Source organism: Protopterus annectens, chromosome 11.part0 (assembly GCF_019279795.1).
Source record: "Protopterus annectens isolate FY-2018-M chromosome 11.part0, PAN1.0, whole genome shotgun sequence".
In the NCBI taxonomy this organism is placed as follows: domain Eukaryota; kingdom Metazoa; phylum Chordata; order Ceratodontiformes; family Protopteridae; genus Protopterus; species Protopterus annectens.
Genome location: NC_056745.1, coordinates 507,627,063 through 507,643,439, shown reverse-complemented (window position 1 = coordinate 507,643,439; position 16,377 = coordinate 507,627,063). Strand labels below are relative to the sequence as shown.

At 41.0% G+C, this 16,377-nt stretch overlaps 1 protein-coding gene across 2 annotated transcripts in view; it reads left to right on the top strand.

Annotated features, from left to right (window-relative positions):
* Nucleotides 1-16,377, top strand: part of CCT2 (chaperonin containing TCP1 subunit 2) — a 980,031-nt gene that overhangs the window by 710,327 nt on the left and 253,327 nt on the right. For both annotated transcript variants that reach the window (XM_044088004.1, XM_044088005.1), the window contains exon 13: nucleotides 8,836-8,939. In XM_044088004.1, coding sequence (XP_043943939.1) covers nucleotides 8,836-8,939 — 104 coding nt within the window. The remainder of the gene's footprint in view (nucleotides 1-8,835; nucleotides 8,940-16,377) is intronic.

Sequence of the window (16,377 nt, the reverse complement as noted above, 5' to 3'; positions counted from 1 at the left end):
TCACCCCTTTGCTTAGACCCATTGTTGCTGGGGCAGGATGGTTGACGGAGCCTATCTCCGTGTATCTTGATCACAAGCTTAAGATGGTCCTTTTTCAGTTTTCCCATGTACTCAAAGACACTGAGCAATTTCTGGGAGACTTGTATGAATTTGTTGATTCCTATGAGTTGCAAGGTGAGGTGCTATTATCTACGCTAGACGTCACATCACTTTTCACCTGTATACCTAATGGGGTTGGTATCCAAATGGTGAGGTCTGTATTGAATGGATTTTTATCAAGCACTGAGACGGATTTTCTATGTCTACTATTAGAAGTAGTACTAGATAACAACTACTTTTTGTTCATGGATACGCTCTACCGACAGGTATCAGGAGTAGCAATGGGCACCAGTTGCGCCAACTCCTATGCCAACTTGGTGATGGTGGCCTGGGAGAGGGAGGTCATACTCAACAATGCCAGTATTATTTTCTACAGGCGATTTGTGGATGACCTCTTTCTTCTATGGCAGGGGACTGGTGCCTTGCTGCTCACGTTCCATGAACAACTTAACAACTTGGAAGGTTTTTTGAAATTCACTATGAAGTCCTCCTCAACTTCTATTGATTTCTTAGATACCACTGTACATTATGTAGGGCACACGTTCCATACTAGTGTATATAGGAAATCCTGTCATACTAATTCCTTCCTTTCTAGAGATAGTATGCACAATAAAAAAGTCTTTACCAATATCATAAAGGGGCAAGCATTGAGGGTTTCACGTCTCTGCTCTCGAGATCAAGATTTCTTGAGAGAATTAGAGGCACTGAAGATCTCTTTTGTTGATAGAGGCTATATGCCTGGAGATCAATAATATATGTGAGCATGTGACAAGAATGAGGGGAACTAGAGGTAAACCCTATTTTTCAAGTCATGGATATGATAGGAAAGTTCCAGTTAAGCCAATTACCCAAACTTTTTTAACTTTACCTTTGGGTAACAATACATCCTTTGTACAGCATACTATTATGGATAATTGGAATATCTTAATGGTGGATCCAACTATACAACACCTGGTAGGTAATTGCCCACAGTATGCGTTCAGCAATAAGTCAGACTTGAAACAGCTACTCTGTTTCCCAGATTTATGTCATTGAACAACCATTGTTTCCAGCCTGGCAGTCAGGCACCAAGAGATGTGGCTCTTGTCAACAGTGCCAGTTTGTGGATACATCCAGGTATTTTCGGAATTCGAATGATGGACGACTTTGGGAAATTAGGAGCAGGTCTGACTGCAAGACTAGGCATGTGGTATATGTTGGATGCTGTCAGACCTGCTTCAGTTTCTATGTGGTAAAACTAACAGGTCCCTTAGAGCGAATAAGGGACCACCTGTATGCATTTGGGAGAAATGAAACTTATAGTGCCATATCCAAACATATGCTTAGGCATGGCAGTGATCATACTTTTCTGTTTCAAGTACTGCAGGTTGTGAAACCTGGGGTGCGTGGTGGGGATCTCACTAATCTGACAGAACAAATGGAGATTAAATGGATTTTTCGTTTGGCAGCTCACAGAGAGGTAGGACTTAATGACTATGTCCCCCTCAAACCCATTTTGAAAGCGAGACCCCTCAGATGATGATTTTTGTCAGTTTATATTTTATACTACTTGTATACTGCCTTTAGTTTGTATTGTTTCATTTATAATATGTTTTTATGATCTTTTAATGTGTGTGTCATATTAGTCTGCTTTGCAGGAACAGGACAGTACTGTTGCTTTAAGGATATGGCAGTGAGCAGGAAGTGATGTAAGTGTGTGTGATGTAGAATCCTGTATTTAAATGTTTGGATATGAGTTTTTCAGTTGTAACGTCTGAGGAAGAGAACTTGGTTCTTGAGTTATTAAAAAGCTTCTAGTTCTACCTGTACTATGGTCTATTGATTAGGACTAACCCTTGAATTTGTTGTACCGGGTCTACACTGAGTTTGGCTGTATTGGCTTATTTCCTTTGCCTTGGTTTGTTGGGGCATATATATATATATATATATATATATATATATATATATATATATAATTGCTTCCCATTGGGGGGGCACCTGACATCTGGGGCAAGAAAAACTGATGTAATGGCGTCGGCTGCATGTTTTATACCCATTGACGTCATGGAAGAAGCGACAGCAACCGATGCAGGACCCAGGACTTTGTTAATCAGGCCGACTGAGGGCTACTGCAAGCAGATAACCCAAATGTGATGACTGCAACAGTGAATACACTAGAACATCTACATTTATGGTAAGTGTACACAACTGTACTTTCTGGATGGTCATGGTTCAGTCCATTCTGCCCTTTCTGGGCAAGGATGACTGGATATTATCCGTAGATCTTCAGGATGCATACAATCACATAAAGATGAACAGTCAGTCACTGTCAGTTCAGAGCACTACCCTTTGGCCTCACCACAGCCCCCAGGGTGTTCAAGTACATGGCAGTGGTTGCAGCTCACTTGGGACTGCAGTGATTCCAGGTGTTTCCATATTTAGATGAGTGTGACATTACCACCCTGACCAGTCATCTACTGATACACTCAGCTCGGGATCAGGTCTTGGAATAACTAAAAAATTACAAGTCTCGTCTACAGCCATCCCAGACATTAGAATTTATAAGACCATTGTTCAACACAGTATTTATGGTAGCTTCTCTTCCTTTATCAGTGGAGACAATAAGGGCGCAGGTCAGAAAGATAATTTGCAGTACCAGAATTTCAACCCAGTTGATTCTGCAAGCCCTGTGATCAATGTCGGTGGCAATAATTTTAGTCCCTTTAGCAAGATTCCACATGAGAATTCTACAATGGATGCTAGCAACACAGTGGTCATTGCTTTCTCAACTCATATCTATGAAGATAAGAATAACCCATATATGCAAACAATAACTTTCCTGGTGGATGCATTCACAGTGGCTGTTCCAAGGTTGTCCTTTCATCCTTCCTCACCCCAAGGCCATAATGACCACTGATGGTTCGCAGATTGGGTGGGGGGCATTTTCTGGGGAAGACAGTCCAAGGCACTTGGTCCCCCAAAGAAGCTGATTTGCATGTCAGTGCAGGAGAGCAGTGCTTTTGACATTGCAAGTATTCCAAGACTGTCTCCCTCTCGCGGCTTTTTGCGGCAGGTCAGTAGTTTGGTAGCTCAACAAACAAGGGCAGAACCAGATCTTATCCTGTGTGTCGAGAAGCCCTCAGAGTGTGGCAATGGGCGATATCTGCCAACTGCTTTCTAATAGCAATGCATATTCCGGGGAAGTCTATTGTTATAGCAGACAAAACTAGCAGATCCATCGTACTTCCTCATGGGTGGTTTCTCAAAAACAAAGTGATGGAAATGATTTTCATTCCTTCAGAAAGCAGCTCAGTTGAAGAGGAATGTCATCCTTGTCTCACCTTTCTGGCATTGATAGATTTGGTTTCCCTTCCTTTGGGGCCTCATCTACTATAGCCACCTTGGATTCTGGATCCAATTCCAGACCTTCTGTCTCTCCCGATAGGCATGGGTCACCCAGATATCTCAAACTAACAGCATGGTTTTTCCAATTCCCTGTATAGCCCGGCATTCAGTACTTTTATCTTCCCATAAATCTTCTACTTGGAAAATCTACAGAAGTAAATGGAAAAGGTTTGTTGGGAAGAGCAAAATCAGACACCTTCTCAGCTCCAGTTCAGTCTGTTCTAGAATTTTTAGCAAGTTTATTTAATGAAGGTGCTAGTTCATCAAGTATTAAAGTTGAGCTTGCAGCAATCTCTAATTTTCATGTGGGACTCATTACCTTCCTCTAAGTAGTGTAAAGCCTTCTTAAAGGGTACTGTTCTGCTAAGGCCCCCCTTATAAAGACCCCATACCACCATGGGATTTAAATTTGGTACTGCAAGCCTCAATTCATTCTCCCTTTGAAACTGCAGCTAAATATGATCTTAAATTTTTGTCCTGGAAAACTGCCTTTTTAGTTGGTTGCAGTTACGTCTGCTACAAGAATTTAAGAACTTCAAGCATTACCAACTAAGCCTCCATATTTGATTTTTCATAATGTTAGGGCACGTTGCGTACCAGTGCTTCCTCCCTAAGGAGGTGTCAGAATCCAACTTTAACCAATCCATTAACTTGTCAGTATTCTTCCCAAAATTTACAAATAAAGGTGAATATATGCTCATTTACTGGATGTTCATAGACCATTGTTTCTACCTACACAGAACAAAAGAGATTAGAAAAGCAGAGCAGCCATTTGTTTTCTTTGCACATAATAAATTGGGCGAATCAGTTACAAAGGTAACTCTAGCTTAAATGGCTGACTGATTACATCTCCTTTATCTGTTCTTCCCTTACCAAAACCATTAAAGGGACATTCAACCAGATCTGTGGCAACTTCTGCAGTTTTCCAGTCTAGAGCATCTGTGGACATATATGTGCAGCTAACTTGGTAAAATCTTCATACCTTTATCACTCATTACAAAACTAGATCTAGTATCGAGGGTGAAGGGCAGCCTTTGGCTTGGCCATACTCAGGAATATCCTCCTTTAGAGTCTACCCAGGGATTTAGGTAGCTGGGGATTCTGTCCCATTAGTTAAGGAATGAATGAAAATTAGGAACATCAGATAAAGAAGTTCTGTACTTACCATAACGTTCCATCTGTGTTGTCCATTTTCATTCTTCAATTCCCCACCCACCATCCCCCCTTGTCTTTTCATAACTGACATCTGGAAGAATGAGACTTTTCCGGACACCTGTCCTTTGTGTTGAACTCCATTTATGGCAATGCTTTTAGTCTTTGTCAAGCTGCAAACAAGATCTGAGTGATGTTAGGGGTGGTGCATCATGGGTAAGGAAGGAGCTTGAGAGTTTGTTGGAGGCCACAAGCTAGTATAAAGGCCACGTTGGATCCAAGAATCGGATCTGATCCCATTAGTTGAGGAAGAATAAAAATGGGCAAGAAAGATGGAATGTTATTGTAAGAAACTTCCTATAGCCATCTGGACAATCGGTTCCTGTGTTGAGTATCTTACACATCTTTGCTTACCTGGGCTTAACTAACCTGGTACAGTATTTTGCTAATCACCCCAACAGAGACCAGGTCATGGTGTCCTCTCAGCCAAGACTCTTGTCCAGGCAAACTCATTTATTTATTTACTTATTTACATTTGTTTACTGGGATAAGTCTGACTGGGAGAGAAAGCTCCAGATGACAATGCAGTTAAAATAGGCATGATTAAATATTTGTACAGTAAAGTATACATATTTTATGATATTTATACATACACATAGATACATAGATTGAGAACCTTTGCAGTTCATAGGTCTATACAGTCTGTGCTAAAATTACAATAGATACCTATAAGGAGTAAAATACAAACTATATATTACACATGGCATGCCTTGCAATTAAATAACTGCTACACAGAATGTCAGTCTGCAAGAATTCCTTTCCAAGCATGTATAGTAGGGGGATGTTCTAGTAGCTTGTGCTTTAGATGTGAGAATTTGGGTTTGGTTTTGCTTGGAAAAAGGCATGGTCAGACCCACATTTCACTTTGATGTTGTTTGAGGAGTTTAAAAATCTGTTTATCTGTAACTGCTTGAAGGAGGGGGCATTTGGTTCCAGAGCGTGGATACATAGCCTGAGTAGTGCGTCTCTTGCTGCATTTTGAGATTTGCTTATGATGAGCAGATATTTGTCTAGAAATCTTACATTTTTCATTGGGTTAGAAGGAGAGGTTCTTTCAAGTAAATTATTGGGATTTGTTTTAGTGACCACTGCGGTGGCATCTATAAACATACTCCCTAAAGAGAGTCACTTTGACTGTTTTTGTCTGGTGTGTTTCTCATAAGCAGTGTGTAATCTTTCCAGACTTGTCAATTGAGAGGTTGTTTTTTTCATTTGACAAATGATGCTTAATTTTCAGTAGTCCATTCGTTGACTGCAGATTGCTTTCAGATGGGCTGGTTAACTTAACTTTTATCAAAGTTTTCAGGAACATCACTTCCCTACTGGTGTAGTAGAGATGTGGTTTGTAGTGTATACACATAGATTCATAGATTGTTTTTAGGCTAACAACCCGGGGGGGGGGGCTTTCTAAGCCTAGCCAAGTTTCTCCAAAAGAGTAATGATGTCCTGTATCCAACTAGGACATTGAGGGCCAGGCATTTATAGACTGTTTCCATAAGGGACATGGGTGCCAAACCTGGTGTAAATGTCCTGTTCCCTATACACTGATCTAGGTTGTGCTTAAACTGGGTAATAGACAAACTCAGCTTCACATGGATGAGAAGACTGTTCCATAGGAGGACCAGTCTCTGGGACACACATTTATCTCTCCAGCATGTTCTGTTAAAGTCATAGACACAATTCAAGTCCTTAGACCTTGTATTTCTGGTACTGTTTGACTTGTGAATATGCAGGAGATTCATACATATGGGCTTTGCAGATGCCTTGTAAGCCAGGCATAGGTCACCCCTCAGGAATCTATAGCAGACTAAGTAGAGGAAAAAGACTTTAATGGAAACTGCATAAGGCAAGTTTATGTCGTGTATTCTTTTTGTAAGGGACCTCTGAGGTTGCACTAGTTGTTGCATATGCCTGGTCAGGTATAAAGGGAGTATTCTATAGTTGATCTGATAAGGGCGGAATATAATGGAATATTGACCTCTTCGGACCTAGATGCCATGCCCTTACTTATAAGTTGCACAACATAAAAGGATTTCCTCACCACTGTGGCCATGTAGTGGTTGAAAGTAAGGCTTACTGTCTACGTACGTACCCACATCCCTGACCACTGGGTTGACTTTTGACTCTGAGACGTATTATCAACATGGTAATTACTTGGGATCTTTGACTTCCCAAAGGTTACAGTTGTGCATTTCTTAGCATTGAGTTTAAGATCATGCCTTTGGCACCATTTTTTAGAGACAGGCCTTCTTAAAAAGTAAAACTAACAATTCTACAAAAATGACCGCAAGCTGGAGACCAAAAATATTGAGCACTTTTGTCCTATAACTTCATCAGAAACTCATTGTTAAAACCTTGTAGTAAATTTAAAACCAGAGCTCAAGACCAATCCACGTTAAATATCAGTTTATGAATGAATGACTTAAGCTTGTTTAAAAGTACAGGTAATACAAATTAAGCAATTGAACATTTATAGACAACCTGCTGACAAATTATTACTCATTTAAAACACTAATAATAAGAAAACTATAACTTTTGGGCTAATAGAAAACGTTTTAAACTTATATATTCATTTAACCCTGGACTTTTGTCTGAAGCCAACCTTAATCGCCATCCAGCTTCATGACATTCTAATAGCACATTACGATTCCCAGTGAAATTATTTACATCAACTTTATCCAAAAAGAAAAAGGGGGAAGTCATTGGTAGCTCCCAACTTGCAGTCATCTGCAAACTTAGTTGGCTATAAACCTTCTGCATTTGCTTCCATTTCAGAGAAATATATGCAGGTCTTCCAGCCTTGCTTTTTTCTTGGATAGACTATTTTACTTTTTGATAGCTGAACAGGCAGTCAGTGAACCACTCTCCTGAGCATCAGCATCCCTTACCTGAATCTGGTTAGAGACCTGTCATAGGACTAAATGGGCTGCCCTACATAATACATGCTGGGATCTCCCATGCTAAAATAAATTCTCTTTTGTAACTGTTTTAGTTTAAATTTGCATATGAAGGTAGACTACTTGCTAATCCCTGTGGACCCATTTCATGTGCAGCATGGATATAGATAGTCAACAGATTAATTGTACTAAAGTCCGTACCACAGTAATCAGCCATATATAGAGTAACAAAAAATTCTGCTCCACAAATATGGCATAAAATAGGAAAAGGCTGTTAGTTTGCTATATTAAATAAGTGCCCTAAGCTTGTTTTGCGTATAGATAAAAAGCACATTGTTTTTAGTAAAGTGAAGAAGACTAGTGGAAAAAAGGTAATAAAGTTTTTGGGTGTTCAGGTAGAGTTGTGAGATACATTAGTAAAAGGAATGTTAAGTTAGTGGTATAGTGTAGGAGCCAGCCCAGGGTGATAAGTTAGGTAACTGCATTACATGAGAAGTAGTTGCAGTGGGCCTTTAAGAATCTGACAGTCAAAGACTACTTATTTGTCAGTGAATCAAACAGTCCTGTGAATACTAAAAAAAAATATTTGAACCTGCTTCAGCAAATAAATCACATTGGAGATGCAGATTTGTTGCTCAATAACTACCCCTTTGGAGTAGAATTACTTTCCATATCAAGCAGTGTAATGCATGATCTTCCTTTAAGAAGGAATTCGACAGTTGGATGGATATTTGTAAATTCACCACAAGTATTAGCGGCCTGTCATTCGTTGAAAAAGTACATAAAGTCAAAGAGGTGGCTACTAGCAAGGTGTATATGGCCACATGGGTCAGTTGTACATTCTATGGTTCTATGTGCTGCAGTGTGTAGGTGTTTTAAATGCTTTGTGAAAGCCTTACTATGAGTCTAGGTTTTTAATTGTGACAATCACTGTTTTTTTTCCTTAGATCTTAGTGCTGTCATCTGTATCTACTGCTGTTTGTAAAAGGTGAACGCCTTCTGTTATTCTCAGAAATTGCACACTTAAATTTCAATGTTGTGAAAGCCAAGTATTGGATTTGCAATACATGGGTACCTACTCCTGTGTATCTTAAAAGATTTTTAATTTGGTCTACTTGTTAATATTACAGTCTTCATTATGTTGATTTATTGCTGATTCTTTTAGACAGGTAAAATAGAATCTTAAATGAAATGCAGTATAAACTGTGTTTTTAAACTGTTGTTATTGATTGCATTCCTTCAGGATGTTCAGAAATGTTGATGGCACATGCGGTTACCGAACTTGCCACCAGAACACCAGGCAAAGAGTCTGTTGCTATGGAATCATTTGCCAAGGCACTTAGGATGGTAGGTTGAGTAGACTAAATGCTATAATATAACATTTTCAGAATACAGTTGTTTATTATTGAATGAAAAATCTGTTCAAACTGTCAAAGATTTCTTGCAGGTTCAACCCCAAGGTTTTTAGCAGGAACTGGCCTGCCAAATTGTCCCTTTCTGACTCCACAAAAATTTCAAGGGGAGGGGGGGCAGGAATAGGCAGAGCAGAGGCCAATCCAGGAGGAGGAGGAGGGCAGAGGTACCAGACATATAACAACAACAGCAGACACACACACAGCCACAGCCCGCATCAACACACAGTGACGGAAAGTTAACCTTATTTTCAAAGAACTGGCACTACATAACAAAAGACAAGTGGGATTTTAACCATAGATCAAGGTTACCGGGGTTTTCTTCCACACTTTACAGTCAAAGAGGAATGCCAAATCTGCACAACCCAAAAAAAAAAGGCTCATGAAAAAAGTTGGAGACCAATTCTCGACTGTCCACCTTTAATACACACATCATTGTCCCAAAATTTCAAAATGCTGACCCTACAGCAACTTCTCCCATGCAGGTCTTGGGGTCTTGGCTGGTAACTCTAGATACTCAAGGAGATGGAGGCATTGACCCATCCTGCAGAATCTGCAGAGAGATCTTGCTCACATTTCTTTTTTAGATGCAGGCAATTAGCAATTTGCCCTTTTGGCATATCTACTACTGCGCCCAGGTATTCACACCTGGCATCAGTAAAGTCAAGGCTGATACCATCCCAAACAAGGACATTCTCTTAAGGCGAATTGAACACAGTAAAAAAAATGGCATTCCATTCTGATCCAAAAAAAAAAAACTTTTCCTCTTTACTTCTTGGCACTAACAAACTGGAAACAGTTAACAGCAAGAGAAAAGTGCAGGCCTTTGGGAGCTTGGCATCATCATGCATCATTGGTCATTTGCTGCTTGAACTATAGAGAAAAACTACAGTGGTACCTAAAAGGTTTATGGTCCCAACACAGGCACAGTCTAGAAACAGAAACCAAACTAGAAATAGCACTAAAACAGGAGTTACACTGGTACCACTACTGGGAGGAGCATGTCTCGAACAATATGTGTACAACCCCCCTGATGCCTTTGATGTTAACCAGACACTATCATACATCCAAACCTAAAACAAACCTAAACTACCTTCAACCATGGATCATCACATACCGCCCAGCTACTTTCCCACTAAAGACAGAATTAAAGAAAAAAATTCTGAAGCCTAAGACTAGACTTCAACATGAAAGAACTAATGTTGTTTGTCATTCGCTACTACTTGGACAGAACAAAATAGCAGAAAGACTGACCAACTTTTTAGCCAACTATGCAACAGGAGGAAAAAAAAAAGTGTTTCCAGAACAGACAATCTCCAATGGATATTGAATTGTCATTACGATTCTGTTTCCATCCATGGAAAATTCCACAAAAACAAATAGACCTCATTCTATTCTCAAGGGCCACACCTACAACCTTCTTCTGAGGTAGCAAACAAGACATTAGTGAGACTTTATTGACCCTGCACGCCATTAAATTTAAGATATAATTTGCCTCTATATTTGCCTCTATATGGCAGACCGCACTGCTGTACTGCACCACCATCTAAACACCATCATCCTCTGTTTTATCCTCCTCCCCTTTTCTCCCCTAGTATTCTACCCAGTTGTTATGACTGCAGATGCATCCATGAAGGACTATGACACTCATAATTGTACCTGCCATGGTAAATTCCACATCTGCAGTCGATAGCCTCCTCCTTCAAATCCCTCCTTCCCCTAGGGTGTGAACCCCCCTCCTAGGGTGTTAATAGCTAGCTTAACCCTATGGTGTTGTTGTTGTTGTCTTTATACATACATGTTTTGTATTGTATATATGTGCTGCTGATTGGAGTCTATACCTTATCTCCCCATTTGCAATTGGCATCTGGGGCTCATCTAGGGCAGAAACACTGAGAGCAAATGGGGTAGGCGTGCCTGAAACACTTAATGGCGTCGGCTGATGCTTTCGTACCCGGAGCCAACGGAATGACGTCGATCGGACTGCGACATCGAATCCGGGACATTTCTCTTTCCAAATTGAAGACTTGTTGAAATTACCTGTGCCAGGCATAGAGTTTGCTTCAAAGCCTGGAACTGGTCATTGAAGAGCTGTCTGCTTTATCAGCATGTGTAGTTGGATTCCTGTTGAAATTGAGGACTGCGGTTGCAATCCACAGAATAGAAAGAGTGTTCTGAAAAAGAAGTTTGCAGACACCAAGCCCAGAGTTGTTGGGAACCCTGGATTAATCGCCATACTCTGAGGTATAGAGATCTCAGAGTTACACAGGTAGCAGGGCTGTGTGTATGTGCTTGAACGTACGATACTGGGAAGGCTAAAGCACTGGTACCCTGGATAGATGACCCATGTGTTAGAAATATTGCAACAGTGATCAGTAGGACGTCTACTGTTTTGATAATTTCTTGTGCACCTGAACTTTCTACAACTTGTCATGACAGGTTTTAGAGAGTTTTTTGACAGTTGCTGTTCAACTTTTGTTCCTATGTATGCATGGACCATTGTATTCCTTTTCCTTGATCCATGGTAGAAGTAAGGTAGGGGACCTAGCTTTGGCTGTTCTAGCAACTTGTCCCCTGGAAAGGGCTGCCATCTGTCCTAAGGGAATCTTAAACCCCATGTCTGACAGGCTTGCTTAAGTGACATTGGCCTTTTACCTATAGATATGCAAATTGGTCCATGGGTAATTCTATTCCTGATAGCTTTGCTTCCTCTTGGTGCCTTAATTCTTTGAGTATTCGGGGGGGGGGTTCACCTTCCTCTTCCTGGTGGGCCTTCAGATGTTTTTCTTTTTCCAAGAAGGCAGTCTCATTCCCTTGAAAGATTAGTACTCCTTTCAATTCCCTGCTGTGAGTTGGAGCTGGGAGAAATAATGGGTTCCTTCAACCCACCCCCTCATTTCTTCCCCAGAAATATCCAAGGCTAGGCTGGCTAAACTGGTAGTCACTTTCCAGGCACCTTGTGAGTGGGTGGGAGCTACCATTGTTTCCATTAATTGGGAGCTCTCAGTGCTACTGTGCCTTTGGTCGTATGGCCCTGATTGCAGTCTAGATTACTTCACTTTTAAAAAGCTATGATCGCTATGATCCTTTGGACCAATGATGTTCCTTTCCTTGGCAGTCTTCTCTGTTGCAGCAAAGGGGGTCTTGCCTTTTTATTTAGTATTCCCCAGAACTCTGTCACTTAGTTGGTCCCGTAGTGGTTCACTTTTTCTGCCCAGGTAGTAGTACTGCCTACAAATCAGCTCAGCCATAGAACTTGAAGATCTTCATTGTTGGATTTAAATGATATATTCTGCCATAGTAGTTGATTTCTTAAAATAAAAGTATTTTCTTGGTAGGTCAGGAATATGAGGCAAGTGTACACTTGTATTTCACTTGTTAAAAATGGGGGTCGCCACAGTTTAATTGTTCGTGATTTTTCAGGAGAGTGTTAGCTGGTGAAAAGGAGACAAACTGGTTAATGTGGAATATAAGCATGTTGATATAGTCAGTGCTTGCTGTCACAGCATGTTATTGGTACACATCTGATCTTGAGCCTTCGAGTTTCTGGAAATATATACCGAATGTTGATAGGTGGAGAAAATAATCCTAACCATAGGATCCATCATGGAGGGGTTCTGTTTGAAGATCAGGTGAAACCATAAGAACATATCTCATAATGTTGTTCATTGGAATACTATTGAAGTAGTATAAAGCAAAATGGAATGTATCGTACCAAGGAATAGATGTCCAGCCAGTATAGAAGTTTTTTTTGTGCCTTTGTTGTGCACGTCTGTCTGATGAAGTGCAGGTGTGTGCTGGTATATAAGGGAACTTAAAAGTTATCAAAATGCAGAGCTTTCTGCTCATTGAATACTGCAGTCAGACTTTTCATCTGTGCTGCAACTTTGGTTATGGCATTCTGTTCATATCTCAGCTTTCTGAGCAGGTAAGTACCCCTTTGGTGTTCTTCCTTATTTTTTTATGTAAAAGTTCATTTTGTCTTTCTCATCTAGCAGAAGGGGAGATGCGCATATGATAGACAAATCCCATAAAAAGATTTCCATACGGTTCACATTTTTTCATCTGGGGAATCCTGTGGTGTCCATTCACGCAGTGTTTGTCTTTCCTTTACCTCGAAGACTATTCTCTGTTCGCTTAATAGCCTTATTAACATCTCAAAGCCCTCACTTGTCCTTCATTGGATGTCAACTCCTGTTTGTCAGATGTCCACCACCAGGATAAGAAAAAGAAGAAAATTGCCAAAGAGGGTACTGAAGGAACCCTTCCTTTGACTTCACCTTCTTGTGGGACAAAAAACTTAGTATGGCCATCAGGGAACACTTGGACTGCCAGTCTGATTTTCCTGACCCCTCTGGTGTTGCTGTGCAGGAGGCTGCTGCTCTAGGTCAGGAATTAAGCACGTCCACTAAGACCAGATGTCAAGCACCTACCATGAAGGGAAAACAGTTTTCTTTTGTCTGAAAGGATGAATTGTAGATCTCAGGCCTTAGTAATAGAGGAGGTAGCAGGCTTCCTCATGGAGGTCCGGACATCCAAAACTATTAAATTGCACATTCCCAAGAAAAAATCTCAAAAGACCAAGCACTTTCCACTCCCAGCTAGTGTCAAGGTGGGTCTCAAGATGAATGGAGCAATTTTGCAAAAGGGCTTTTTAGAATTTTTTTTTTTGGTTTCTACAATCCTCAACACCATTTTCCTCTATTGATGATTACAGACTTCACCGCAATCATGTGGTACATAAACAAAGAACCACCAAATTCTGCTCCTAGTACAAACTAGCCATGATTAAGTGAGAGGTGATTTCTCGGGTCTGTATTAAATTATCGAACGGCACGAATGTCGAACAGCCGGATTATCAAAAGTGCCGTTCATCGAGTTCTGCTTTGTGCGTTTGGGGTGCAGTGAAGATTGGGAATTTTGCCCTTTCCTCACTGTAGTGCGATCTTGGCGTTGGTATATATAATTAGCGGGGGTGTGGGGGGTGCAGCCCCCCCCTCAAAACCAAGTAATGTGAACGGCACTTTTGATATTTCGGCTGTTCGACATTCGTGCCATTCGATAATTTAATATAGACCTGATTTCTCAGCCCAGTTTCTCCTTCAGTCAGCTTGCATCCTATCAGAGCAGAACACTGTAGCAGACTTGCTGAGCAGTTCCTGGACAGACCCACACAAATGTATGTTACACCCAGAGGTTTTCCAGGAAATTACTCACCTGTGGGGACCTCTCCAAGGAACTCTGTTCCCTCCATTCTCAATAAACAGTTACAGAACTACTTTTCTTAGACCTCCATGCAGTCAGGCCTGGAAACAGACACCTCCTTTTTTCTCACAGATGGGAAATGGTAGTTATATTTCTCTGATTACCGTACTATAACAGTAGATGGCTGAGTAGATCACTGTTACAGTACTAACACCCCCCCCTTCTTACTGTTGTCCTTTGCTATGTTCCGTTGGCTGGGTGTACCCTTTTCATATTTCTGGCATGACATGAGTGCAAATTTTGATCTTTCTAGAGGTCTCATATTTTCTTTCTACAGCATCCCTTGGTTAGAGGTAAGAAAGCCTGAATTCTGGTACTGTTATGTTCCTTTTATACTAGCACACACCCCCCATGCTTCATCAGATGTACCTTGCACAAGGAAGATGCCCAAAAGCTTTTGTGTACTGGTCAGATGTCCAGTCCCTGGCAGGTTACATACTATTCATTTGACACTGCTAGACTGATCCACTGAGTTTACTTGCACAACTTTACTTTTATTTTGTTTTTTTGTAGGTAAGGGCGTGCAGTTCCTAAGCAAACCCTTTCCAAAGGAATTGCCATCAGAACTTGTTCTGTCAAGTAGTAAAGTACATATTGGAAAATGCTGCTGAAGAAAGCCAATCCACCAAGGGCATGGCTCCTTTCAATGCTAACTTCAAGAATATCTCCAAAATAGATATTTTCCGTTGGTCACTTGCCATTGGTTAATATTTTCACCAATTATATTTGCTGAGACCATGACTCCAGGAGGTCAGGTTGTCTCTGTTATATTTTTTTTAGCCCCCCCCCCCTTAAATCTAGCACAGTGGGAATTCAGCTCATGTACTTTGCAGCCTCTCCGTAGCTGAGCATTCTTCTCCCTGGCAGCAGCATTACCTGTCTTTGGTATGATCTGTTCTCCAAGGAAAAACATGCCTCCAGACTCTGAATTCTCTGCTTACTGTGTGACTGCACTATACAATGCTAGGTTGCTCAGCTTGAGCTTCATGGCATACAGCACCTGTTGTTCCCACTAGGTGTCACCCATGCGGCAAGTCAGAGCTGCCTCCCTCTTCCTCAGGATGGCTAAGTTGATAAACAACTGCAATCCCATCCTTTCCTGCCAGTTACTACAGACACCATGCTACTTTATGCAGATGACTTGGTTCTGTTCCACTCAAATTAGTCCCTCACAGCACTCCAAAAAGAACTTTGTTGATTTCCTTTCCCTTATGGAATCAGAGGGACATGGGATATATGTAAATGATCCTTATGAACATCAGGTGTTTCAGCTAATTGGCGATTCTGAATGCCCATGACTTGTTTCATTGTTTTAATGGACAATTTGAGGGCAATAAAGCCAAACCCCACTAGCTGTGGATATGCATATTTAGGCCTTATGACCTCATCCGCACAGCACAAGCAGAGTGTTTGACTAAGCATTAGAAACACAGGGCTGTTATACCCAGCTGATGTCCATTATCATTAGGGTCGCTGCAAAAATATCCCAAACAACAAACTAAAACAGTGAGTGAGAAGGTCACTGAAAAACCAATCGGTTAAAACAAAATGAAAACTCCAGCAAAGCTAGAACTTCCACTGAGTGACCTCCCAAACCTCTTGTATCAGAGACACATGGGATATATGCATATGATTCTTATGAACATCAGTGATGATCATCGTGTTACACTGCTGCAGTCATCACACTTAGGTTATCCTGCCGTCAGGCGGTCCCGTAGTCGGCCAGAGTTCCAAAGTCTTGGCCCGGTGTCGGTTGCTGTTGCTTCTTCCCTGATGTCAGTGCGCCAGGTGTATATAAGATGCATTCAACGCCATTTTCTTCAGTCTTTCTTGCTGTGCGGTACCCGAAGCAGAAGCAGTTCGCAAGTGCCGGTCTGCCGACTCCTGAGATTTTCGAAGTTGAATTTCAGATCCGAAGTCTTCAATAAAGCTAAGTATCCCATTGGGGAAACTTTTTTCTTGCCTCAGACCAATGTCAGAAAAAGTTAATAATTGTATTTCTTGTGGGAAGCAAATACCTCATAAGGACTTCCACTCTTACTGTATTCCATGCCTAGACCCTGATCACGACGTCACTAGTTGTCAGTTTTGTGCTAGATTTAACAAAT